General features: G+C 60.0%; 3 protein-coding genes across 3 annotated transcripts; all 3 read right to left on the minus strand.

The window, feature by feature from the left end:
• Positions 1-1,382: 1,382 nt before the first annotated feature.
• Positions 1,383-3,762, minus strand: LOC132354626 (keratin, type I cytoskeletal 16-like). The gene is given in 7 exon segments (XM_059906515.1): positions 1,383-1,607; positions 1,926-2,051; positions 2,139-2,300; positions 2,390-2,429; positions 2,431-2,559; positions 2,702-2,784; positions 3,265-3,762. Coding segments are annotated over 7 exon segments (1,263 nt in total).
• Positions 3,763-10,563: 6,801 nt separating this feature from the next.
• On the minus strand, positions 10,564-15,820 carry LOC132356082 (keratin, type I cytoskeletal 17-like). The gene is made up of 8 exons (XM_059908822.1): positions 15,259-15,820; positions 14,117-14,199; positions 13,566-13,722; positions 12,780-12,941; positions 12,048-12,173; positions 11,724-11,944; positions 11,606-11,631; positions 10,564-10,779 (listed from the first exon to the last, which is right to left on the minus strand). The coding sequence occupies exons 1-8, from the start codon at positions 15,763-15,765 to the stop codon at positions 10,685-10,687; spliced, it is 1,377 nt and encodes a 458-aa protein (XP_059764805.1). The 5' UTR covers positions 15,766-15,820; the 3' UTR covers positions 10,564-10,684.
• Positions 15,821-17,759: 1,939 nt separating this feature from the next.
• LOC132356094 (keratin, type I cytoskeletal 42-like) lies at positions 17,760-25,064 on the minus strand. Its single transcript, XM_059908840.1, is given in 9 exon segments — positions 17,760-17,999; positions 18,191-18,243; positions 19,151-19,250; positions 19,253-19,370; positions 19,576-19,701; positions 20,267-20,428; positions 21,576-21,732; positions 21,856-21,938; positions 24,741-25,064. Coding segments are annotated over 9 exon segments (1,206 nt in total). The 5' UTR covers positions 25,050-25,064; the 3' UTR covers positions 17,760-17,901.
• Between the last annotated feature and the right edge of the window lie 1,737 nt (positions 25,065-26,801).

The following is a 26,801-nucleotide window of genomic DNA, read 5'->3' on the forward strand; positions in this document are numbered from 1 at the left end:
AGTTCCCCAACCAGGGATTGAACCCGGGTCCCGGCAGTGAAAGCGCCGAGTCCTAACCACTGGACTGCCAGGGAATTCCCATAGCTTTGAATTTTAATCAAAATTTTAAAATATGGAAGGCATCCACAGCAAGTGAGAAGTGTGGTACACCTCAATAGCCAAGTAGGGTGGATTCATGGGGTGCAGGGGGTGGGGAGAGGCACCATGGTGGGTTGAGACGAAAAGGCCAAGCATCCCAGGAGAGAGGGAACAACACAGGTGGTTGAACGGAGGGGACCTGATGGCCTCCTTATTCTTGATCTGTACCACATTCTCGTTAGAAAGGTCATTAGGCAGAAATGAGGGTGGGGGAGATGGACAGCAAGGGATTCCAATTAGTAGGCTGGGCCCAGTTCTAGGGAGTGAGGAAGCAAGTCTGATGGCGGCGGTGGTTGTGGGGATGAAAAGGAAGCAGGGGTGACAGACATTTCTAGGGGACTCGCTGGCACACGATTCACTGGCTGAGGGGAACGAGGAAGAGGAGGGAGTTGATGGGAGTGATGAGGGGGAGCAGGTTGGAGAAGAAAGATTCAGTCCTAACCGTGGACACCACCCCCAAGGCAGAAGGCTCTCCCTCCCCCATCCAACACTAAAATCATTGTGTGCAAAGGAGAGGCTCCAAGGGGTAGAGTTAGGAGCTCAAGCTTGGGAGTCTTGGGTTAAAATACCTAAAAAGATAGAGCCGTATAAAAGAAAGGCATGGACTTTGCAGTTGGACAGACTTGAGGCACAGTTGTGCCACGTCGTGTCTGTGTGACATTAAGCACCAAGATGAGCCTGACCACAGCCCCCTCACAGTCGCCAGGTGAGTCGGAGGAAAGAGCTGCTGTAAAACGCCTCACACAGCATCTGCCAACACGAGCGAGCTCCCTCCCATCCTACGTCCCAACTCCCACTCCCCCGACGGCATGCAGGTCTTCAAGGAAGACCCTACAAGCTCTTCTGAGCTTGGCTCTTTCCTGCATCCCTCAGGCTGTGAGGTCCCAGAAGATTCCTGGGAGGCACCTCCAATTCCCCTCCCATCAGCTCAGGAACGGAGACCACACAGGATTGATGCATCAACCAGAAAGTCAGCTTTATTAGCCCACCACCAGCAGAGAGGGAGGGAAGACAGCTGGGGTGAGCAGGGGCTGGACCCAGGCCTTGAGGTGGTGAGGTCGGCGGGTGGGCAAAGGCGGCCCCGGGACCCTCAGGAGCCTTACCTTCGCAGGAAACATAGTTCTGGCCGGATGGGTGCTGGGAGGAGAGGCTGTAGGGAAGAAAAGGTAGAGCGGTTAGGTGTGTTGGGAGCAGCAGGGGTGGGGCTGAAGGGTCTGTGGGGCAGGACGGGGGGGGGTCCCCACTCACTGGGCGTCCTCGCCCTCCAGCAGGCGGCGGTAGGTGCTGATCTCCTGCTCCAGCCGCGTCTTCACGTCCAGCAGGATCTGGTACTCGTGGTTCTGCTGCGCCATCTTGCAGCGCAGCTGGGCCAACTGCTCCTCCACGCTGCAGATCAGCTCCTGGATCTGGGCCAGCTGCAGGCAGTAGCGGTTTTTGGTCTCCTCCAGGCTCTTCTCCAGGGATGCTTTCTGTGAATGTGAGAGAGCGAAAGAGAGAGTCAACGGAGGGGGTCACTGCTGTCCCCCCAGGTCTCTGGGCATGTTTCCTGAGAGGTGCATGGATTTTTGACCCCAGCTGGGCTACTGATGGGCTAGGCAACGTGGAGAAAAGTTATTCCACTATTTGTTCTGGGCCTTAATTTCTCCATCTATATAATGGGTACAGTGATCCCTCCAACCCACTCCTGGGAAAAGAGAGACGGAACCGTACTGCAGCGGTGTTCCATTACAGGGGGTGGTGCCATTACTGGCGACTTGGAGGCTGGGGCTGAGCCTGATCCTTCCTACCATGCAGAGCTGGGACTGCAGTTTGACCTCCAGGCCCCGGGGCACCCTTCGGAGCTCATTCAACTCATTGCGGCTGTTCTGCATCAGCTCGCTGTTAGAGGTCACTTCTTTGCTCAGCTCCTCTGTCTGAGATAGGAAAGAACAGAAGGTGTGAGGCACTCCAGAGGCACCCCGGCTGGGAGGTCCTGCAGGAGGACTGAGGACCCACATCACCTTGCTCAGGAACCAGGCCTCGGCATCTCTGTGGTTCTTGTCTGCTATCTGTTCATACTGGTCGCGCATCTCATTCAGGATGTGGCTCAGGTCCACGCTGGGGACAGCATCCACCTCCACGCTGACGTCCCCTCTGGTCTGACTCCGCAGGGTAAGCGTCTCCTAGGAAGGGATGGGGGGAGGCGGTCAGCTCAGCTGCCCCCTTCCCTGGCCCCAGGTGCATCTGCAGACCCACTGGATCAGCCTCCCACTGCCAGCAGCAGTCTTAACTCCTCATGGTTCTTCTTCAGCCAGCTCCTCCTTCAGGCCCTCGATCTGCATCTCCAGGTCAGTCCTTACCAGGGTCAGCTCGTCCAGCACCCTGCGCGGGCCATTGATGTGAGCCTCCACGCCCTGGCGCAGGGCCAGCACATGCTCATACCTGGCAAGACAAAGGTCAGGGCCTCAGGGTCCATCATGAAGTTTCTGAGGCTCCAGACCTGCTGGTCCTCCTGTCTGGACAACCCCACTTCTCACCCCCTGCCCTCTGCTCTCTGCCCTCAGCCCACCACTGTGCTGCTCACTTGGGCCTGAAGTCATCGGCTGCCAGCCTGGCGTTGTCAATCTGCAGAAGGGGCTGTGTATTCTCTATTGTGGCCTCGAAGATCTGCAGAGGGGGTGAAGGACAGGTCCGGTTAGCCAAGGCCCTGCTGCTCAGGGGTGAACAGCAAAGAGGGGAGAAAGGAGCCTCCCCATACTTGGGGTTATCTGGCTGGCAGGTCAGTCTTTACTCTCCCCCAGACAGCCTAGGGTGCCTTCTCCACCCAGCTCAGCATGTGCAGGGGATGCACCCACATATCCACCACCCCATCCTGGGCCCCATCTTACTTTGGAGAGAAGCTGATCCAAAGAATGTTTGCAGGGAGCAAGAGAGTCAGGGTACCAGGTCCAGCTCAGATACCCTGATGCTAAAAAGGGACCCTCTGCCACCAGTTCTGAGTAGTCCATGGCCACTCCTCAAAAGCGGGCCTCAGTCCCCCTGTTTGGAAGACGAAGATGCTAAGCAAGCGTTTTTCTAGGGTCCACTGCAGCCATGATGACCTCTAGCAACACTCCACCACCAGAGCCGCCCACCTGGCCACCCCACCTTGTTCCTCAGGTCCTCGATGGTCTTGAAGTAGGTGCTGTAGTCACGGGCGGGCCCGGGCCCCTGCTTCTGGTACCAGTCGCGGATCTTCACCTCCAGCTCCGTGCTGGCCTCCTCCAGGGCGCGCACCTTCTCCAGGTAGGAGGCCAGGCGGTCGCTGAGGTTCTGCATGGTGATCTTCTCATTGCCAGAGAGGAGGTCACCATCGCCACCACTGAGGCAGACTCCAAGGCCACCACCATATCCTCCAACGAAGATGCGACCCAGGGCCCCACCAAAGCTGCTGCTGCTGCCGAAGCTGCCACCATAGCCGCCCCCGAGCCCGCAGACACCCCCGGAGGACTAGCGGGAGGAGGAGACAGACAGGCCCTCGTTGGCGCTGGGGGCCCGGCAGGAGCCTCCGGCCGGGACGGAAGACCCGCGGCTGGAGCCACCGCCGATGCCGCAGGAGCCCTTGATGGAGCTGGAGGAGGTGAACTGGCGCCTGCAGGTGGTCATGGTGAGAAGAGAGAAGAGAAAGGTGCTCGGGGAGGCTGGGAGGATGCTGAGACGTCCTCAAACCCCAGGAACGTTTATATGCACGTGAGGAAGGAGGGGCCCTCCCGGCTGCTGACTCCAGGCCCCCCTCCGGATTCCATCACTCCAGATCCCATCCAACTCCCCTCTCCAGATCACTCAGCCTGGGGTCAACTCACTTCCTGTGTGCCTCTCTGAGTTCTCACCCAGCTTTTGGGTGTGTGGAGCCGAGAGAAAACATACCAACTCAAGTTGGTGGTGACTCATGCTAGGCAACGGGAATCTAGCTGGAGTTAGTTCCTGGAGCCTGAGGGGCCAGCAGTGCCCTGGCACAGGCGAATTTGTGGTGACTGCATCCCTGGGCAGTGAGTCAACCCATGGAAGGACTCCCTGCCCCACGGTGACAGCCTTGGATGAATGGCCTCAGCGACGCTGTCCAGGGGCTGTCTCGGGATGCAGCTGTGGGAACCCTACATGGCTGGCTGTGGACAGGAGAGCTGGGGTCATGGTCCTGCTCTGCTCTGCTCACTGTGTGACCTGTGCCCCCCCCCACCTGCCATCTACCTTCTCTGAGCCTCTGTTTGCCCTCAGTAAAGTGACAAGGCTGAACTGGGCAATCTCAGAGTCCTTTCCAGTTCTACAAATTCTATGACTCTTATCCCAGTTTCAGAGGCTGCCTTTGAGCCCCCAGGACCTCCAGAAGTGGTATGTACCATGAAACGAGCAGGTAGCAGCTTGAATCCCTGCCCTGCCCCGTACAAGCTGCGTGGCATAGGTAGTCCTTTAGTCTATGAGCCTCTGGACCTCAGTTTTCTCATCTGTAGAAGGGGAGGGCACACCACCAGCCACAAAGGAACATGCATGAGGGACCCTGCTGGCCCCTCCCCAATGGCCAGCCCTGACCCCCAGCCTCCCCTTCCTTCCTTTCCAGCCCAGCTACCCCTCACCCACCCCTCCTCGCCCACCTCTATGCTCTGGCACCTGCCCTCTCCTCTGCTCTCCCACACTCCCACCCTTTGAGCAGCTCCCCCACCCAGCGCATTGCTTCACCTAATCACAGGCACCCACCGTAAACTGTGGTGGGAGGCACTCCCCATCCTGCTGCCGGTACTACCTGTGACCCCGAACCCCGCCACAAGACTCCAAGACCCCACACTGTATCCAGGGCTTAGATCCCAACAGTTTTCTCTGGAGAGTCCACAGCTTCCGGGCTGGACTTGGCAACTTTATTCGTTCAGTCGAGGAGACGGGGGAAGGTGGCTCTCTGGTCACCTGCCACGCTCAGGTATCGCATGGAGTTCCCTACACATGCCACACGGTTCTGTGAGGGGCCTTATTCCTGCCACCAGTTCACAGATGAGGAGGCTGGAAGGGTAAGTGGGCTTACCAAGACCCCAGTCAGGGGGGAGCTCAGGCTTGAACCCCTGTCTGTCTGCTCACCCAGCCCGAGTCCTCTCCACCATCCTGAACCACTCTCTTTTTGCCCCTCCAACATACATCCCTGTCTTGAATCAACCCTGTGAGGTGAGGAGGAGAGAGGGAGAACCAGAGAGAGCCAGAGAGAGAGGGTGATTTGCCCAAAGACACTGGGTTTAAGCCGCAGAGCCGGGACTTGATCCCAGAGATGGGCTGTCTTCAACTCTCCCGCAATGTCTGGCAGGCATGTCCGTTACCATCTGCCTCCCCGAGGTGCCTGGAATGAGCTCTGCCCATGGTGGGCATGATATTGGCCTGAGGGCTGAAGGCAGGATTGGGGGGTCTGGACCCCAACAAAGAGGCCTCCTTGGGGTGCCCTGGGGGGTGACCGACAGAGCTGGCCTCTGTCCTTGCTCTGCAGTGCCTCTGTGGAGGTGAGAGGAGGCGGAAGAGGGCTTGCCTCAGCCTGAGTCCTGCTGGGCAATACCACCTTGAACCTTGGGGCAGGAAATTCTGTCTCCGCATAACCAGGGCTTTGTTTCTGCCACATCGTGTCCCTCATCTGGAGGCACAGGGCCCAGAGGGATGAGCAGAGCTGGTACCCAGCCTATGCCTTCAGGGCCAGGCCTGGGAGAGAGAACCTGCTATTCCCTCCCCTAACCCCCAAAATAGGCAAAAGGGACCCTGGAATCTTAGACAAAACCCCCACCATCCCAGGCTTCAGGATGGGCCTGGAGTTCAGGTCCAATCACAGATTCATCACCTTCGGAACTGGAAATGGCCTTCAAGATCAGCAAAGACCACCAAGCCCCAACCAGAGAGCACCAAAGACTTGTTCCATGTTAAACAGGACAGAAGCAGAGGAGCAGGGACTTCCCTGGAGGTCCAGTGGTTAAGACTCCATGCTTCCAATGCAGGGGGTGCAGGTTCAATCCCTGGTTGGGGAACTAAGATTTCACATGCTGCATGGCGCAGCCAAAACAATTTTTTTAAAAAAAGAAGAAGCAGCAGCAGAGGAGCAGAGACTAGACCCAGGTCCAGCACCCTGACCGAAGTCCACACTGACTCTCCCAGTGGTCTCTGGGAGCTCCTCCTTCTCTGCACCACCCCCCAACCCTCCACCTCCCTTCTCACCAGATCGCCGCCCCTGCCCCCATTCCTGGAGGAATTGGGGGTGGGATTACACACAGGCCCAGCCCTGGAGGTTGGGGATCTGCATGGGCTGAGAAGCTGCCAGAAGTTGCCAACCAACCCGTCAGATCACTCAGTCAACACCACAGACCAAGCACCCACCGTGTGTCCAGCATTTGGGCTGTGGCAGGGAGGAGAGAGATGCTGACGTGGTCTCTGACCTTGGAACTTATCATTTGACCCTGGAGAGAAAACTAAAGTCTGGGAAGACAGCACAGTGCAGCAGGAAACCTGGGATGCTTGGCCTGCAGGATGCAGCTGGCATTTCCTACGTGCCAGTGAGGCACACCTGCCCCAAGGTTGCCAAGAGCCAGAATCACCAGACCTGGTCGGCACAGAGCACAGACTCTCACCATCCCTCCAGGCAGTGGGTTCCTTCCTCCACCCAAGCCTCTTTCCTCTCTCCTTGGCCCAGCTCCATCCCAGGTATCATCATCACATACTTGAATTGGCCAGGAAATATTATTGGCCAATGCCGCACCTCAACTTGCAGTGGTTCCCAAATCTGACTGAACACGAGAATCCCCATACAGATTCCCGGGCCCTGCTCTGACCCACTTCATCAGCATCGCCCAGGACAAGCCTGATGGTGGGGAGGTTTTACAAGCTCCCAGGGGATTCTGGTGACCAGCCAGGCTGGGGACCAAGAGGTGGCTGGGGGAGGGAGGGGAGGGGAGGGGAAGGAGACTCCAGGGAGCCTGAGGGGAGAGAGGAGGCCGCTGCAAAGCCCCCAGCCACTGATGACAGCCACAGTCACAGGCTTCAGGGCAGGATGAAGAACGAGAGGAGCCAGATGAGCCAGGACAGAGCAGGCTGGAGTCGGGCCAGCAGGGGTCAGATACTAGGCAAGTCGTTCCTCCCCTCTGAGCCTCAGTTTCCTTCTCTGGGAAATGGGAATGGCAGCACTACTTCACAGGCACAGAGAGGTGAAATAAATAAAGCAGCTGTCACAGACTGGTGGCTATCACTGCATTTATCTCCAGGTATTTATAAAGCACCTACTATGTGCCACACACTGTGTGGACAGTCAGATGCAAAGAACAAGACAGAGAGGCCCTCAGGGCAGAATGTCTGGAGGAGGTAGAGACGCCCCCAACACTGAGTGTTCAGGCCATAACGGGGGGTAGGGGGCCTGCAGGGAGGGGACGGGCTCTCTGGGGGTGAACAAATGGCCCCCAGGCAGGCTCCGGCCCCGTGCCTGGTCCCAGGATCTGGGTGAGTCTGTGAGTGCCTTACCCGCCTTAGGCGATCCTCCCCCACAGTGTTGGATCTCCCTCTTCCAAGGCAGGGCCTCTCGCAGCCCCTCACAATGGTCTGCACAACCAGGGGCCCTCAGGGGAGCCTGTGGCTGAGTTAAGCTGGGTGACAGTCTGGACTCTGCCTGGGGGCTGAACTGTCCTGGCTCTGGTCCCTCTGTTCCCCTCAGCCCCCCAGAGCCTGGGTGGCACAGGAGACCACACTGCATAAGGGCTGAGGGAGGATTGTCAGGCCTGCCACTGTGCCCGGCTTACCACTCCTAGACTGGGGTCCCTTGGGGTCCCTCAGGGTCCCTCCGAACCAGGGCCTGGGTCTCTGCCTTCCCCCGGGCCCAGTGCAGACCCAGGCACAGAGCGACGCAGTGCCGTGGACATTGTTACTGCCATGTCATTTCTCTGCAGAAAGCACCGTCAGGTCACCCTTGCAGAGTGTGGGCGAGGTGGAGGAAGGGTCACGGGGGCTGACTACCCGTGGCCGGCCCGAGCCTGGGCATCAGGTGTGCGTGTCCATCGTACGAGGGTGGGTGAGGCGGCACCCAGGGGAGGCACAGACCGGCTCACTGAAACATCTTGTGCAGCAGGTGGGTGGGCGTGGATGAACTGTGAGTCCCTTGGAGAGTCCCACAGCTGGGTCCCCCGGTCCAGCCGCAGGCACGTGCCCCAGCAGCCTGGGTCAGCGTGGTGTGCCTGGACAAAGCCATACCATCCCCAAGGGGACCACAGGCCTCCACCCCCAGTCACTCCTCCCTGCGGCCCCCACTTGCCCAGGCCTGGGCTGAGCACTCCTGGAAAGGGCGGGGCTTTCCCTCTCTGGGCCCAGCACTCTGCCCTGTGGACCTCCAGCCCTGGCACCACAGCCACTGCTCTCCTGGTGCAGCTCCCGGGACACCTGGCTGCTCTCCCATCGTGGCCTCCTGACCAGCCACCCACTCGCTTTGTGGGCAGCGGCTTCTTCCCCCGCAGAAGGGTGAAGTCCAGGGCTGCCTCTCCCAGCCCCACACTCTGACCCCTCCTCACTCACCCCATCAGTAAAAGTGGACCCCCCAGAGTCTGCGGGGAGAGAGGTCCCTGCCTAAGAGCCTGGGGTTGGGCAGGGGGTGGGGCTCTGGCCGCTTTCCCAGCATAGCTGCCTCCCTTCCCACGCCCTACTCCACCCCTGACATGCCAGGCTCCAAACAGGGGCTGAGTCACCGCTCCTCGGAGCCGAAGTGTCCCCATCCACATGATGCGGCACCTCTTCCCGGACCCTCCCGTCTTCCTGGGACTGTCATTCAGGTAAATGAGATCACCCCCAGACGGACCATCCTCAGCCCAGGGCTGGTTCTCCCGGTTGTGGCTGGATGTACGGTGGGGGCCTGGTGGGTACGGTGCCTCCCTCCCTCCTGCCGTCCGTCCCTACCCTGATTGCTGCCCAGGCAGCTGAGAGAGGCCAGCCCCTGCAGGAGCGGAGCCCACGCTCCCAGCCTGCTTTGATTCTGGCATTTGCCTCTGCAGACACGGGCCCTGGACTCCAGCCTGCCGTCCCTGCCACGGAAAGGAACTCACTGTCTTCCCTGCCCCTGGGATCAGGGCCGGAAGGGCCGTTAGCTGCGGCTCATCTCACCCCTCCTTTACTGTGGCTTCTGAGATCCAGAGAGGGCCTGTGACCTGCCCAAAGTCCTCACACCCCGCTGCCCACGTCATAGACAGCGCTCATGCCACTGGCCCACCTCCTCCTCCCGGGCCTCCGCTGGTCCCACGCCTCCACCACGCCAGCCTCTTGGGGCTCTGGCTGCTCCTGTCCCCTCCCTGCCCCGGCCGCGCCCTCGGTCTCCAGGCACCGGGCGAGAGCAGGTGTTTGGAGGGGGCCTGTCAGTGAACCGGGGCGAGGGCATCCCTTCTCCCGTTAACCCCTTCCACCCACCCCCACTTCTTGAAGAAAACCAGGAAATCAGACCCGCCTGGCCCAGTGGTTTCCAGATTTACTCAAAGGAAGACTTCCGGGGCTCCTCTCCTGCCGGCTCAGCGCCCGCCCATGGAGTGACAGGGGCTGGGCTGGAGGGTGCTGGAGCGGCTGGGGCAGGACGGCCGCTCCCCCTTCCCCAGGAGGCAGCTTCCCACCTCCCCGAGACCTCCAAGCTGCTGGAACCAAGAGGGGACAAACTGCCAGGGAGGGCAGTGCCGTTCCGCAGGCACAACCTCCCCTGAACGCCCCATCCTGAGCTCACCATTTGAAGGCATATCCCTGGGAGAGGCCCCACCCTCTCTCCCACACCTGCCTTCTCAGCTCACATTCCTCGGGTTGAGGCGATGGGAGCCTCCGGACCCACAAACCCCTTCTAAGGGTTTCCTGAGACTCACACAGGAACCTGGGCCCTAATCACCCAGCCTGCCTCCCCGCCTTCCGTCCTCCATCCCCCCGTTCAGGAGGATCCTGATTCCTGTCCTGGCCTGCCTCCCTGCCCCCTCCCCACCTTGTCCCCTCTTAGAGGAGGACACAGCCCAGAGGACCGTGAGGAGCAACCGGTCGGATGCCTTATCCCCGCGTCTCTGGCTCCTGAGATCTTGTCCATTTATGGATGAGGAAATGAGGCTCAGGGAGGGGAAGGCTCCGCCCAAGGTCACGGACCCAATTACAGGCCAAGAAGAGGACACCTAAGACTTCCCCCTGACACGCTGACCTCGCCCTGGGTCTGGCGCTGCCTGGACCACCCTCCCCGGGATCACCAGCCCTTGGGAGATAAAAAGCAGCCCCCACCCCTCGAGTTCTGCCCAGACCTAGTCTTCACCCTGTTCTAAGATGACCCCTGACCTCCAAGTCAACAACAGTGGGTGTCCACGGACTCCTCCCCCTGCCCCCATTCGCCCCCCACACCGGTTCACCCCTTCCGCACTAGGGCCACGTCAGTGGCCACAAACAGGGAGCATTCCATGTCTCAGTCAACAAGCTTTATTGGTCAGGGAGGGGGGATGGGAAAGGGACTGAAGCCGGGGGCTGGGGCTTGGGGTGTCTGCGGAGCCAATGGGGGGCCCCAGAGGGGCCGGCGGGGGGAGCAGAGTTCTCAGTGGGTGGTCTGGTGGACCTGCTCGTGGGAGGAGATGACCCTGCCATCCTTGACTTCTTCCACAATGGTGCGCACCTGGCGGGTGGTCGCAGCTGCAGGAGACAGACACTCAGGGTGGGCGGGGGCCAAGAGGTCCTGGCTCAGCCCCCAGCCCCCTGAGCGGAGCCAGCTTTCTCCTCCCCCATGGCCACTTGGTGTCCACACCTCTGCTGGCCCCTCAACATCACATCCGTACAGGTGTCCCCCTGACCTTGCCACTCCCTCCCTCGCACCCTGTTCCTTGCTGGTGCCCCTGGGTGAATCCTGCCTCCTGAATAGATGGTTTGATTCTGACCCACATGTCCTTCTGCAAGAGGAAGACTGCACAGACTGGACGCTACACGAAATGGGGTCTGTGTCCATTTCTCTGCAGTCTCAAGGGCATGGGTCATGCTCCCTTCAGAAGCGGATCTCCAAGACAAGACCCTGGTCCACGCCCTTAGACTAGATGCCCCAGGGCTGGGATTTTTTCTTCCCCATCAGACTGGGATCTGGAGGACAAGGACCAAGTCCCTTTCTGCCATCAGACAAGAGACTCCAGACACAAGACTGCTTTTGCTCATCTGTAGGGTCCCAAGAGCAAAGATCATGAGACCATGTCCCTATCTCCCCATCACGTGAGAGTCTCCAGAGCTGGGACCACGTCTCCCACCTCAGACTAGGATCTCCAAGGTAAGGGCCATTTCCCTGCCCCTCCCCCATTGGACCAGATAGTGTCTCCCTCATTTGATTAGGACCCTGAGCCCTACCGGGTCCCTTCGCCCACCCCTGCTGAGGATCAGCCATCATTTCCTGGAGCTCCTGGACACCCTCCCCCAGCAGCGTACAGGTGGGTCGCCTGCCCTGTGCAGCCCCACCCTCAGCTACCAAGATGCTTACATTCTTTGAGCTTGTGCTGAGTCAGCCTGCAGAAAAAAAGAGAGAGAGAAGATTAGATGTGGGTCTCAGCCTCACCTCTGCCCCAGGCCCCCAGCCCTGGCCCCGGGCCCCCTCTCACTGGCTGTCCTCGCCCTCCAGCAGGCGGCGGTAGGTGGCGATCTCCTGCTCCAGCCGCGTCTTCACGTCCAGCAGGATCTTGTACTCCTGGTTCTGTTGTTCCGTCTCGCAGCGCAGCTGGGCCAGCTGCTCCTCCACATTGCAGATCAGCCCCTGGATCTGGCCCAGCTGCAGGCAGTAGCGGTTCTCTGTCTCCGCCAGGCTGTTCTCCAGGGATGCTTTCTGCAGGAGAGCGGGAGGGGCAGGGGTCAGAAGGGTTCTCAGTGCCCCCTCCAGGGACCTGGGCACCTCGCCCCCACCCCCGAGGCCTGGCAGCCGCCCCTACCATGCTGAGCTGGGACTGCAGCTCGATCTCCAGGGCCTGCATGGTGCGCCGGAGCTCTGAGACCTCGCACTTGCTGCTCTGTGCCAGCTCGCAGTTTGTGGTCACCTCGCGGTTCAGCTCGTCTGTCTGCAAACAGGACACAGGACAGGGCAGCGTGAGCCCAGCTTCCCTTCTCCAAGTCAGGTGACCCCCATGGCCTCCATATGCTCAGCCCAGGGCCCACTCTGTGCCCAGACAGGCACCTGGGCTCTCCCCACTCCCCCCAGCACCCCCTCACCATGGCCACCTTCCTGACCTCCCCTGGGCCTCTCAGGCCTCCTCCCAACCCTGACTGTGGGAGCAGTGCCTTCTCACCAGCTTCCCACTTCCCAAAACCCAGAAGCCTTTGAAAGGATGTTAAGTTTTATCTTTAATCCCTGCAAGTGTAAAGCACAAGAATAGGAAACTTGAGAACCCCTGGTGCTAGTTTCTGACTTCTTGAGCGACAGATGCAAGCTCCTGGGGTCTTGACCCTCTGGTTTTATTCCTGAGGGGCGCTCCCTACCCACCCACCAGATCCCAACTTCAGCCAAGCTCCAGGCCTGTGGATGCAACAGGCGACCCTGACCCCTGGTGTCCGTGTGGCTCACCGGGGATAAGGCACCCAAGATGCCAGGCGCTGGGCTTACTGTGGGGACTCAAGCCTTGCACCCCATCCCCTGGGGGAGGCCTCTGGCCTGCGGCAGCCCCCACCTTGCTGAGGAACCAGTCCTCGGCGTCCTTGCGGTTCTTCTCCGCCATCTTCTCGTACTGCTCGCGCATCTCATTCAGGATGCGGCTCAGGTCCACGCCAGGGGTGGCGTCCATCTCCACATTGATCTCACCACCCACCTGGCCTCGCAGGGCGCTCATCTCCTGTGGAGGAGGGGATGGTGGGTGGTGGGTGTGGGCATGCATCCTGACCTCTCACTCCCAACCCTTCCCACGCAAGTTCTCCAGACCCCTCCCAAGGACACCTCCTTTGTTCTGCCTGCCCTCTACCCTCCGACCCTCTGAATGATTTTTATTCACCTGCTCTATGTGGGCTTTGCCTCCACCATCAGGCTAGAGGTTCCCTGAGGACAGATTCTGTGTTTCCCCCATTAGACTGAGGGCTTTCTGAAGATAAAATCTAATTCTTAGGCCTGAGCCCCCAAAACATCCCATCTAATTTCCAAACTTCTACCTAGGGGCCAGATTCGAGGGTTTGAGCTGGGACAAGGGGGCAACCTCCTCGATTCTCTCCTGTCCTGGTAAGGGAAGCCAGGAGGGGCAGAAGAGGCCTCTGCGGGCCCCTGGGAGGCTCCCCAGATGCAGGGAAGCGAGGTAGTACGTGGAGGAGGCTGTCCTGCGTGGGGACCAGGGCTCTGCAGCCAGGGCAGCGCTGCAAGGCGAACAGCCTGGACACCTGTGCCCTTCCCACGGTCTCAACCTGGCATGGCCCCAGAGCCCTGCCACCCACTCAGCATCCTCTTTGACCTACTGCCCCGGCTGCCTCACCTCCTCGTGGTTCTTCCGCAGGTAGGCCAGCTCCTCCTTGTGGTTCTCGATCTGCATCTCCAGGTCGGCTCTGGCCAGGGTCAGCTCGTCCAGCACCCTGCGCAGGCCATTGATGTCGGCCTCCACGCTCATGCACAGGGCGTGCTCCGTCTCGAACCTGCGAAGGGAACCAGAGACTTCCGTCAAGATGCTTGGACTGGCAGGTGCAGGTTCTGGCCAGGACCCTGCCTCCCAACAATGAGGGGGTGCAGTAGAAGCCCATCGCAGCCCTGGGGGCCTGGGACCACGCAGGGCAAGGCCCCACCCCCACCCGGCTTCCTGGCTCCTCTCCTCTCTGCCTCCCGCCTCCCCTCCCGCTCTTCCATCACCTGACTAAGCCCAGCAACCTTCAGCATCTGCTGCGTTTGCTGCATCCTAGGCTAAGAGGTGCAGGACTCTTAGCAGGGACTCCCCCACCCCCAGCTCCTGGACCTTGCCACCAGCAACTGAGGAGTCCTGGGGTAGGGAGGGGTGCCCCCAGTTCCTCCCCAGCCCCCCTGGCCAGGGCTCACTTGGTGTAGAAGTCATCAGCAGCCAGACGGGCATTGTCGATCTGCAGCAGGATGTTGGCATTGTCTGTGGTGGCCTTGAGGATCTGGGAAGATGGGAGAGTAATCAGGTCACTGGCTGGGAGTAGCTCAGCACAGACCAGGGTTCTGAGATGGATCTCTCTGTCTGGGGGCCAGGATGTGGCTGCCTCCTCCAGGAAGGCTCCCTTCCCACCCAGCCATTCCCCTTTACTGCATTACAGTTGGTAAGAGAGGCGGGGCCAGCCCGAGTCTGATGGCTGAAACCTTGCATCGCACCCTCATGCCAGGCTCTGCCTTAAACCAGAGTGGACAGCCATCTGGGAGTGCCAGTCTGGGAATGCAGGAGAACAAGAAAAGAATGGGAGGATGCCCCAGGGCAGAAGTTGTTCACGAATCCTGGAAAGAGGACGGATGTGGGAAACCTCATTTGACAGTTGGGGATATAGTGTCCCTGAGAGGCTCCCCCAAAAAGGAAGACTAAAGGAACCCTCACCAAAGAGTAGTTCCAAATCAGAAGTCATGACCCCTGCTAAGCCCTGATCCCGGGCTCCAGCAGGCAGCCCCGGCCCCGCCCCGGGTTTGCTGAGCCCCAGTCTTGAGGGCGCAGCAGGAGAGATGGGGAAGCCAGAAAAATCCCCAAATAAGGCACACAAGAGGCCTCCTGAGGCCCCGCCCCCTCTCTCTCGCCTCCTCCTCCTAGCAGGTGCCAGCAGGAGCTCACTCAGACCCCTGACCTCACTGTAGCCCTAAATCCCCCTCTTGTTCCGAGGGAAGAGGTGCCTGAGTATCCGGCGACCCCAGGGGCCCAGCCCTCCACATGCATCCATTCACCTTATCCTACAATCACACAAGGTGGCAAAAAGCTCCGTGATGGGAAACTGAGGCTCAAAGGAGCTCCACAAGGCCTGCTTGTCCCTAGTCCAGGCTGCTGCCCCAAAAACAGAGACCATAGGCCACAAGGTGGCCCCAGGATGGGCTCCCAGAGGCCAAGCCGGATCCAAGCTGTCCTTAGTTCCCCAAGACCCTGTGGCAGCCCCCAGGCTGGACTCCAGGCCTTGGTCAAGGTCAGGAGGTAGGGGAGGAAAAGCTGTGCCCCGCCAGGCCCCTCCCACCACAGCCCCTACCTGGTTCCTCAGGTCCTCGATGGTCTTGAAGTAGTGGCTGTAGTCGGGAGCCGGCCCTGGGATCTGCTTCTGGTACCAGCTGTGGATCTTTACCTCCAGCTCCGTGTTGGCCTCCTCCAAGGCACGCACCTTGTCCAGGTAGGAGGCCAGGCGGTCGTTGAGGTTCTGCATGGTGGCCTTCTCACTGCCCACCAGGAGCCCATCACCACTTCCCAAGCCACTGCCATAGCCACCAGTGCCAAAGCTGCCGCTGCCATAGCCGCCGCTGCCGTAGCCGCCACTGCCATAGCCGCCACTGCCATAGCCGCCGCCAGAGCCGAAGCTGTAGCAGCTGGAGTAGCTGCCATCCCCAAGGGCATTGCCCAGGCTGCCGGCAGACCCCAGCCTGCAGGAGCCGGCACCCAGGCTGCCAGACTGCTGGCGGGAGGTGAGGGACAAGCCGCTCCCCAGGCCAGAGGAGCCCTTGATGGAGTTGGAGGAGAAGAACTGGCGGTTGGTGGTGGTCATGGTGGCGGCAGCGGGTGGCAGGCAGACACGGAGAGAAAGGGCTCGAGAGGAGAGAGGCCCAAGGTGTGTGTTGCTGCCAGGGCTCGCCCGCCTCCTTTATAAGCCCCGACAAATGGGCGTAACGATCACAACAGGTTCGCTCCTCTGTTTCCATTCCCCTGGGCTTTCATCACCGCTGGCTGCCTGCCAGCTCCCAGGTGGCTGTGGGTCCCCTTCCCTCCCACCGTCGGGGCTTTGCATCATTCTTCCGAACCCCCGTGCTGGGCGTCTGCTTGTGTGTATGTGCGTGTTCCTGGTCTCAGGCCTGTCACCTGTGATTCAGGCAGGCCCTTCAGCTACACTTTCCCATGACCTAGTATGGACAAGAGGAATAGCAGGACGTCACCATCACTGAGCCCTGCCAGGCAGCTTCCCCAAGCCACACACCACGCCACACACGACCCTGGCCCTGGGCGAGGTGCAGGGGAGACAGCGAGGACCGGTACCGCATCCTGCCTTGGAAACTAGACCCAAACCCACCAGCCTCACCACACACAGTAGCTCAGTCAGGTCTCAGATTACCACCCCATTTACAGATAAGGAAACTGGGGCTCGTAGAGGGAAAGTGTCCCACCGCCCCACCTAACTCAGAACGGGGCTGGCAGGGCTTCATCCTTCATCCTTCATTGCACCCTGCCACAGCATCTATACGCCTCCCCAGGGGCCTGTGACACACTGGCCCCCTTCTGCAGAGCCCTGACACCAAGGAAGCACTGCAGGGGCCGTGGTTCCCTCTGTCCAGTTTTCTGACCCTGTCCATCCCTGGAACCCCCTGGAGACCCAGTGTCCTTTTCTGACCTTTCCCCATCTTTCTCTCACAAATGGGGAGTCCTGGGCTGGAGTGGGCAAAGGGGAGCTTAGCTGCAGGCTGGGGAAGTGGCAGGCTGAGAGGGGGCATCGTGGTAAAGGCAACAGGAAGAAGGGTGAGGGGCAGGCCCCTTCCACCCTCCTTACCCCTCCTATTCCCCAAGAGGCCTCAGGCAGGGGGCATATGCCTTTGGGTCCCAGCCAGCTGGAAATCTAAAGGACACTGCCCAAGAAGAGGGTCTTCCTGAGACGCCCCCCCACCGGCCAGTCCCCTCCCCCCCTCCCCTCTCCTCCCCCTCCCCCCCCGCTCCCCTCCCCTGCAGTCTCCCCCAGGGGCCCCACCCAATCCCCTGACCTGGCCCCTCAGGATGGGCCAGGTGCCCGCCCCACAGCCCCACCCTGCCCTGCCCACCACCCTCAGTTCCAGGGTCCCGGCAGGCCCAGTGGGCGGAACGTGCTCGTGTCTCAGACTGCCGATGGCTTCCACTTCCCAGACAGGCCCAGACAGCCCCTGCCAGCAGCTGAGAGAGATTCCCCAAGAGCCCAGCAGCTGCCAAGCCACCAAAGCAAGGAGGACGCCCCCCCGCCCATGCTCACACTCAGAGGGGCCACCCCACCCCACACACCAGCAAGCCCAACAGAGCCGGTCTGGTTTCCTGGACTGGCCGTGCCACTGCCACCCCTCGCACGCTTCAGCGCCCAGGACCACTTCTCCAGAAAGCGCCCTGCCCAGCCCCTCTCCCTCCGATCTTGACCTTGTACGGCCCCAGGCTGAGACAGGGAGCTGTCTATAACAGGTGTGGCTCCCCGGAAAGTCTGTGGGGCCCTCCCAGGGACGAGCCACAGGCAACAGGGACCCAGGGGCTGATCCTCAGGAACTTTCCCAACCTGATGGGCTGTCCCATCTCTCAGCCCTCAAGCCTCCCGTCTCCCTCCTTTGAGCCCCAGGCCCGAATGGGGTGGGCAGAACAGGTTGGCAGGGGACAAGCAGCCCCAAACCCTCAGCAAACTCTCCTTGTCCCCCCCATCCCTCAGCCCACACTGCCCAAGCCAATGACCAGACCAAACCACAGGAGGCATTGAACTTCAAGCAAAGCTTTAATTGCAGTCACTGGGGCAAACTCAGGAGGTCCCCTTGGTGAGGGGCTGTGGGAAGCAGATACAGAAAGGCAACCGCTCTTGGGCGGTGGCCCAGACGGGCACTCGGGGCGCAGCAGTAGCGTGCTGGGAGCTGCAGGCAATGGCTGCCCCTTGACCCTGGAGGCTGGGCTGTCGCAGGTAGACGGGGCCTCAGTGGGGGGAGCGATGGACCTGCTCGCGGGAGGGGACCGCCTTGCCGTCCTGGACTTCCTCCATGATGGTACGCACCTGGCGGGTGGTCACCGCGGCTACGGGCGGAGGAGGAGGGAGGCACAGGGAACCTCAGGCTGGAGGCCCTCCCCAAGCCTCCCCCACAGAAGGGTCCTCAGCCTCTCCCCACCCGCCCTGGGCAGGACGGGGCAGGCTCTTACCTTCCCCGGTGGGCTGAGAGACCAGGGACGAGGAGTACTGGGTCGCCAGGCTGCAGGGAAAGGGGGACCTGTCAGCCCAGTGGTGCTGGTTGAGAGCCCAGCCCCCTGGGAGGAGGAGCAGCTGGGGAGGCCCCCGGCCGAGGGGAGAGAGGTCCCAGCAAATCAGACAGAAATCACAGCAGGGAATATACAGGAAAGAATGGCAATCACAGGGTCAAAGGGCACAGGCCCAGTGGGCAGGAATAAGGAAAGGGGAAACCCCAACAGAAGGCCCAGAGGCACTTTGCGGCCAGCCAGGGATTTACAAGGAGAAGCTGAGCAAGTGGTTTCTCCAGATCCTGAAGGGCCCAACAAATAAACTTAATTAAAGCAGGAGAGGCTGTGGCTAGACTGTAGATAAACTTAGCCATCATCATAGAGCAAAAAGCTGGAATGTGTGACTAAGCATGGAGACTCCAGGACATCCTCGGCCCCTTTACACTAGCTCCCCATCACCCATCCAACTCCAAACCAGATCACCACCCATCCCAGACAATGGGATCACCAACCATGCAAAAACTGGAACCAGAAAGCCAGGATCATCATTAACCACTTCACGTGCTAACTCAAACGTTCATCGAGTCCCGCCTGCAGGCCACGCTCGCCCCTGCATGCAGGCATCCAATCCTGCTGTTTTTAGCTATAACACATCCTGTTGGTGCACCACCTCCCCTTCCCTGCCCTTCGCCCGCCTTATGGCACGTCTTCTCTGGCCTGACGCCCTTGCTCCAGCCTCCTGACTGGTCTCCCTGACCCCACCCTCGCCCCTCGGATGCATTTCTCCCTCTGCAGCCAGGGTGAATGTTCTAAGATGTCTTGATGATCATACTTCTCTCTGCGCAAAAGCCCCCGTGGCTCCCCACTGCCTACTCCATCGAGTGGGACCCCAGCCAGTGTTCTCAGCTTCACCTCCTGCCTCAGCTGGTGCTGGCCCTCCCTGGGTGAAGCCACCCAGCCCACCGAGCAGGTGCGGGGCGCCCTCCACTCACTGGGCAACCTCGCCCTCCAGCAGGCGGCGGTAGGTGGCGATCTCCTGCTCCAGCCGCGTCTTCACGTCCAGCAGCATCTTGTACTCCTGGTTCTGCAGCCCATGTCAGAGCAGAGCTAGCACAGCTGCTGCTCAACGCTGCTGATGAGCCCCTGCAGCTGGGCCAGCTGGACCCCCTAGCGCGCCTCGGTCTCTGCCAGGCTGCCCTCCAGCGACGCTTTCTGTGGGTCAAGGTGGAGGTGGCTGGTGAGACCGAGCCCCCAGCAGGGGGCCCCACGTGTGTGGGTTTGTGGGTGGGGTAGTAAGTGGGGCAGAGTGTGCAGTGGCAGGCGGGGCAGGCAGCCTCTGGTTCTCCGAGTGGGGGTCCAGGAGGCAGGGCCCACTTGGAGTGACGCGTACAGGACAGGGAGGGGACGGAGGCCCTACCGTGCTGAGCTGGGACTGCAGCTCGATCTCCAGGTTCTGCACGGTGCGGCGTGGCTCCGCGATCTCCGTCCGGCTGCTCGGCAGGGCCTCGGTGTTGGTGGCCACCTCGCGGTTCAGCTCCTCCGTCTGGAAGGCAGGATGGGCCCTAGGGGCTTGCGGAGGCTTGCAGAGGTGGGGCAGGGGGCTGACCTCCCAGACCTGCCCCTCCCCGGCCTCTGCAGGGCCCCAAGCCCACCTGCATACCCTGGAACTTGTAGAATTCACCTTGCTCTGTGGTCGTTTGTTTCCTCACTGGACTGCAGGTACTGCTTGCTCTAGGGCAGGCCGTGGGTTTTACTCTTTTTGTGCCTGTCACTGTCTGGGCACTGCAGCTACTCAGTGCATGCTTACTGGGGGCATGAGAGTCTGCATCCAGACACACACCTACCTACCAATGCCCGGGCTGGGAGAATCCCTAGTGGGATCAGGAGACCTGGATCTGCTCCCCAGGCCACAGTGAAGGGATGTGTGAGCGTAAGGCCTCTCTGAGCCTCACAATGTCCCCCTGAACGTGAGGGGTTGGTCCCCTGGTTTCCAAAGGTCCTTCCAGCTGGGAATCCACAGTCTGTGGATCTGTAAGTTTTCCAACATGTGCTCGGCACACAGCGCATGCACGCACATGTGTGCATACCTGCTCACGCGGGCCACCCACCTTGCTGAAGAACCAGTCCTCGGCGTCCTTGCGGTTCTTCTCCGTGATCTTCTCGTACTGGTCGCGCATCTCATTCAGGATGCGGCCCAGGTCCACACCGGGGGCAGCGTCCATCTCCACGTTGATCTCACCACCCACCTGGCCTCGCAGGGCGTTCATTTCCTGGGCAGAGAGGGGAGCAGGAGCTCACTCAGGGCCATCCTGGGAAGAGTCCCTGGGGCTGCCTCCTACGTCTGGGGGAGATGGGTGCAGAGGACAGACAGACACAGACAGGCCAACAGTTCCTCACCCTGAAGGTGGAGGTGGATGTCATCATGTCTCAAACATGCAGGGCTGTGGATATCAACAATCTCCCCCAACACACGCTCACGGGGTGGACTTTGCCCAGTCCCGGTGTGTGCTGGGCCGGGAGAGATGGCAACTCCCGGTCATGGTGGGGGATGAGCCAGGACAACCTCACTCCAGCCCTGACCACCCGCCTCACCCCCCCATCACCAACCACGCAGCACAGGCATGGGGAAAGCAGCCCCGTCGGTATCGGGGGAGTCAGACCTCATTAGGAAATGTGAATCTGCTGGGGGATGCAATCCCTATAACCAGCCTCAAAGCCAAGTAGAGACATTTTCTGGACTCCTGCTACTCGGGCATTAGGCTCCCTCAGCTCAGGCCAGCCCAGAAGTCGGATGGGAAGGAAGCCACAAGGTTCATTAGTCCCCCTGCAGGGTCTTGGATCCCTATCCTTGGGTTGAGCCTTGGGGTCCCTGGGAGGTGGGAGAAGTGGCAGAGTGGTGGAGTCAGAGTTGGGTGTGGATATGGCTCAGGCAGACCTGAGGGAAGACCCACCCCTGTACAGCCTTGGACAAATTCCTTAACCTCTCTGAGCCTCGGTTTCTTCACTGGTAAAGAGAAGAACTTGCTCCTTTCTCCCAGTGAGGCTGTCCGTATCAGCTGAGATAATTGCTGTGAAACACTCATAATGGGCTGGGCAGATTTTTGTGGTTGTTATGACTATCACTATTACAATTAACTATAATAATTAGCCTGCGTGTTCTTAGACTGATTCGCCCATTAGATAGTTAACTGCCACCACACAGGAGGCAGTGCCTCGAGGGACAGAGAAGTATCTCTGGGGGGAAAGGGCCCTCCAGGCCTCAACCAGGGCCCAATGAGAGTCTCCCAGGGTCAGAGCCAGGAACCCAGCAGAGATGGGAACTGGATGGAGAGCGTGGCCTTGGCCCAGAAAGATTTGGGGGCCCCGGCCTTGCTTGTTCTCAGGCAAGTTTCTCCTGCATACACGAGCTGGCCTCACCTCCTCATGGTTCTTCCGGAGGTAGGCCAGCTCCTCCTTGAGGTTCTCAATCTGCATCTCCAGGTCGGCTCTGCCCAGGGTCAGCTCGTCCAGCACCCTGTGCAGGCCGTTGATGTCGGCCTCCACGCTCACGCGCAGGTTCAGCTCCATCTCATACCTTGGCAGGGCAGCGGGGGAGGCAGGGAAGCCTGAACCATGGAGTGCCATTAGGACACCCTCGTACACACAGAGAGCCAGACCCCCACCAGCCCCCTGAGCTGTCCCCAAGGCCCAGACTCACTTGGTGCGGAAGTCATCGGCTGCCAGGCGGGCATTATCGATCTGCAGCACCAAGATGGCACTGTCGATGGTGGCCGCCAGGATCTGGGGGACACAGTGGGCTTGGTGAGCAAGCGCCCTGGGCAGCCACAGGAAGACCTTGCAACACCCCTCCTGCAGCCCTTTGGAGAGTGGGCCAGAGTGAGGGAGATGAGGGTCCCTGTGGTCTCCTCCTCTGAGCGCCCTGCTGGGGGGCTCACAAGGGGTAGGGGCATGATACCCAGGCACAGGTAACCATGGTGCCAGGAAAGAGACCCATATGCACCCCTCTCCCACCATGAGGGTCACTGCCCAAGCTGCCTGGACCTCACTCCATCTTCCCCCAACTAAATTCACCTCTAGGGCTTCCCTGGTGGCTCAGTGGTTAAGAATCCGCCTGCCAATGCAAGGGACACGGGTTCGAGCCCTGGTCCAGGAAGATCCCACGTGCCGCAGAGCAACTAAGCCCGTGCGCCACAACTACTGAGCTTGCGCTCTAGAGCCTGCAAGCCACAACTACTGAGCCCACGTGCCACAACTACTGAAGCCCGTGCGCCTAGAGCCCGTGCTCCACAACAAGAGAAGCCAGCCACCACAATGAGAAGCCCGCGCACTGCAACAGAGTAGCCCCAGCTCGCCGCAACTAGAGAAAGCTGGCGCACAGCAACGAAGACCCAATGCAGCCAAAAAAATAAATAAATAAATAAATAATAAATAAAATAAAATAAAATAAATTCACCTCTAGGCTCAGTTGCCACCTCCTCCAGGAAGCCCTCTTCAACTCCCCGTCTGGGTCCTTCTTCCCCATCATACCTCCCCTCGGCCCATCTCTCTTAAATAGTACTTCTCCCAAGTGCAATTTTTTTCTGTGACTTTTTTGTGTGTCTTTTTCTCTCCTCCACTGGACTCTGAGCTCCAGAGGAACAAGGCCCTGTCTCATGTCTGTCTCCTTCAGTTTGGAATCCCCAGCACTGAGTACAGTGCCTGGTCGAGAGTCAGCCCCCAGGAAACATTAGTTTAATTAAACGATTAATTAAATAATTAATAACGTTATGGCTAGCCCCGTGTCAAACCTAGGGCAAGGTTTTCTTTTCCCACAGGGTCATCTGGGAGGTTAAATGACAACAGGGAAGGGAGAGGCTCTGGAAGGAGCAGAGGGTTGGTTATTATTACTGCTGCTGTCGTTATTGTTGGGAGAAATACCCAAGAGAGGCTCTAGTCAAAGGCCATGGGGCTGGGGGGAGGGGGAGGCCCCTCTACACTGCCCAGAGCAAGCAGAGAGGAGGTCGCGGTGGAGGTGGCAGATGAGCTGAGTAGAATCTGGAATTTTTTAAGGCTGAGGGCTGAAGTGTAAAGCTGTAAGAGGGGGCAGCCCCAGTAAACTCATCCTGGGCCTCAGAGCCCGCTCGTGGCCCTAAGTTCTGAAAAGGCACCCTGAGTCAGGCTCCGTTTCCAGACTGAACCTAAGAGCCAGTCTGACTGAACCCGCCCCAGGGCCTCACTAGACCCATCGGCAACCTGCAGACTGGGCCCCCATCCACCTCCCTGCTTAGGAGGCTGATTGGGTCCAGCGAGGGGGCAGTGGTAAAAAACCGCCGAGGGGCAGTGACTCAGAGGCCTGGGGCGCAGTGCATCGGGTGCTGGCGGTGAGGAGCTGGCTGACCCCGAAGCTCAGGAACACTGACTCACCAGGGCTCCCCTGAGTTCCCTGCTGCCCAGGTCAAGCCCAGTATCTGATCTGGTACTCCCAGTAGCTCTGCTTCCAGTGGGCAACTGCAGGAGTTCCCTTCCGGGCCTGGGTCCTGGGCAGGAGCAGGCTAAGCCCCTCGCAGGGCAGCAGGCCTGGTTCTCCACCAGGAAACTGAGTGGGCTGACCCCGGGCCAGCCAGCCCCCAGCCCGGCTCTCCCCAAGCCTGGCTCTTGCACCTCTTTGACCTCTCTCCTGCCTCTGGAGGCTGCAGCCCTGTAGGTCCCTCCAGGGGCAAGGTTTGCACAGAAGACCCAGGTGCCGTGTTTACAGAATGCCAAGGTCATGTTCACAGAGATCATAGTGTGTGTGTGTGTGTGTGTGTGTGTGTGTGTGTGTGTGTGTGTGTGTTGTCTCCTCCATCAGACTAAGTTAGAGAAGTATCTCCTCCCCTTGGAAGCTTCCAGTCTGAGTGGGAAGACACAGCTCCTTTCCTCAGGGACCATCCCCCGCAATCTGCAAGCAGAGACAGCCTCTGCTCTTATGCTCTAGGGACCCCCAGAGTGACCATCATGGAAGGAGTGAGGAGGACCAACAATGAAAGCAGCTGTTAGAACATGTCAGACTCAGTGAAATCAGCCCAATGAACAGAGCATGGACTGAACCTCAAAGTGCAGAAGGGACCCCCAGATCCAAGGATAAAAGGCAAGTGCCGTCCATCCAGGAGGACTGCCTGGAGGAGGTGAGGCAGGCGGGGGGGGCAAACTCAAAGGGGAATGGGATAGTGAGAAGGAGACATTGAGCCTCATCTCCCAGCAGCCACACCAAACACGTTCCCACATCTATGCCTTTGTCCACACTGATCTCTATACCTGGAATGCCATCTGCTGCCCTCAATCAAGGTTCTGAAGCCTTCCCTGCCCACTCCTCTATCACCCAGCCCAAATACCCTCCCCCAGAAAGGAGGAACTCCAAACAGCCTCCCAGCGTGGAATGTCCTCCAGGCCTGGGACCAGTGACTGGTACAGGGCTGGGTTCCAGAGCAAGTGAGAGAGTGAGTGAATGAATGAATGGGCGAGGGATGGAGACCTAGGCTGGAGGAGAAATGTTGGCAAAGGTCCAAAGTTGGGATGGTGTGAGTCAGAAGCAGGTACGAAGGACAGAGAGCAGGGAGCGCCCACCTTGCTCCACAGGTCCTCGATGGTCTTGACGTAGTGGCTGTAGTCGAGGGTGGGCCCGGGGCCCTGCTTCTTGTACCAGTCGTGGATCTTCACCTCCAGGTCGGCATTAGCCTCCTCCAGAGCACGCACCTTGTCCAGGTAGGAGGCCAGGCGGTCGTTGAGGCTCTGCATGGTCTCCTTCTCGCTGCCCCCCAGCAGGGCGTCTGCCACCCCAAAGCTGGAGCCAAAGCCCCCACCCAGGCTGCAGGAGCAGCCCCTGCCATAGCTGCCCCCCGTGCCCACAGAGAAGTGGGACGAGGACACAGACATGTTGCCAGAGCCGCTGGCTCCCAGGAGGCTGGGGGGCCGGCAGGCACCCCCAACACGGATGGAAGACATCGAGAGAAACCCCCGCCACTGGGCACACACAGGCCCTTGACGGAGCCGGAGGTGAAAAGCCGGTGGATGCTGGTGGTGGTGGCGGCCATGGTGTCCACAAGTCAGGCGCAGGGTCTGGTTTGCACAGAGACCCCAGGTAGCCCTTTATAGCCCTTTATAGCCAGGCTAAAGGGCGGCTGGGCCCCTGGCTCTTGAAGTCAGACCCAAAACCCCAGCTGTGTAATTTGCTTCTGTACCAGCCGCCCAGGGCCCGGGGCTCAGGCTGGACACACCGAGTGCATCCCGAGCCTGGCCTGGGCACGATGGCTTCTTAGCAGCCCACTGTCTGTTAGAAACAAAGGTGGTATTGGAGCCACAGCCCCGGGGTAGGGTGATCCTCCATTCTCGGCCGCAATCAGGTGGTTGAGCTCATTCTTGGGGGGAGTCCGCAGAACCCAGCCCTGGAGCCAGAAAGGGCCTGGAACAAGGCTCTACAGGCCCGGAGCCTGGGGCTGGTCTGGCCCCCCACCCAGCGTTCTTGGGTCCCAGGGAGAGGGTGGAGAGATGCAGGGGACACCCTCCCCTACCCCGTACAATGTGGCCCTGAGGGAGCCCCCCAGGCTGGGGGTGGGGGGCGAATCAGCCTCTGACCTGAGGGAGCCCCCCAGGTCTCTTGGGATTATTCCAAGTCTGTGGGGGGAGGCGTAGGCCCTGGCCTGGGGGCTGCCCTATCTGAGGGGAATAGTCACAGCCACTGACCTGAGGGAGCTTTGGATCCAAACCTTTCAGGAAGTCAGTTCAAGAGCCTCAGTTGCCTCATTTGCAAAACGGGGTAATTGCTGCCTCCCAGGGGGGTCTTTGAGGGAATCTGGAGAGATGGTTGACATCAGTCAAGCTGGGGCTGAGGGAGAGAAGGAAGCAGAGGGTTAGCAGAGGGTTAGCAGAAGGAAGCAGAGGGCACTCCTGCTCACACACTCGCCCCCCCCCCCCGCAGTACCGGAGGGAAGACACTCCCAAGGGGCCCCCAGAGGAGATGCGGGGCGCAGGAGAAGCAGGACCTGTGCGGTGGGTACCCCCCACGGCACCGTGCCCTGGGGAAGTGTGGCCTCTTCGAGGACAAAGCACAATCCCACATCCTGGCAGCTGGCAACCGCCCACGCCCAGCCAGGAGATTACCAGCCTTAATCGCTTCAGTGCTAATGATTTATGTGCTGCCAGTACCCCGGCGTCTGCACCGGGCCTGTCTGAATGGGGAGCTTCCAGGGGCAGCGAGGCCTTCGGGCCAGGCAGGGGCGGAGGGAGACACGTGGCTGGCCTGGGCTCTCGGCCCACACACAGGGAAAGAAAGTGAGTGTCCTCGCACGCAAGGATGTCTCCTTGCTTGGAGAGTGGGGACTCCACAAGCTACTGTGAGAGAGGGGACAACCTGATTGACTTCATCCTGCTCCCACCCCGCCTGTAAAGTCTGGGGGTTCTCAGGGTTCCTGGGGCCACGGAGGGGGCTCAAGGTCAAGGCTAGGGAGCAAGGTCAGAACACAGGGGCTCTTCCATGAGGCCAGACACCAGGGAGGACTTCCTCCTACTCCAGGACAGTCTTGGGGAAGGGAAGCAATAGAACCTGGGGTCACCTGAATGGGTCAGAGGCCAGCCTTGCACTACCCACTCACCTTCACAGGGAATGACCTTCCCCCTTCCCACTGGAGC

This window comes from Balaenoptera ricei, chromosome 20, assembly GCF_028023285.1.
Source record: "Balaenoptera ricei isolate mBalRic1 chromosome 20, mBalRic1.hap2, whole genome shotgun sequence".
NCBI classification, from domain to species: Eukaryota; Metazoa; Chordata; class Mammalia; order Artiodactyla; family Balaenopteridae; genus Balaenoptera; species Balaenoptera ricei.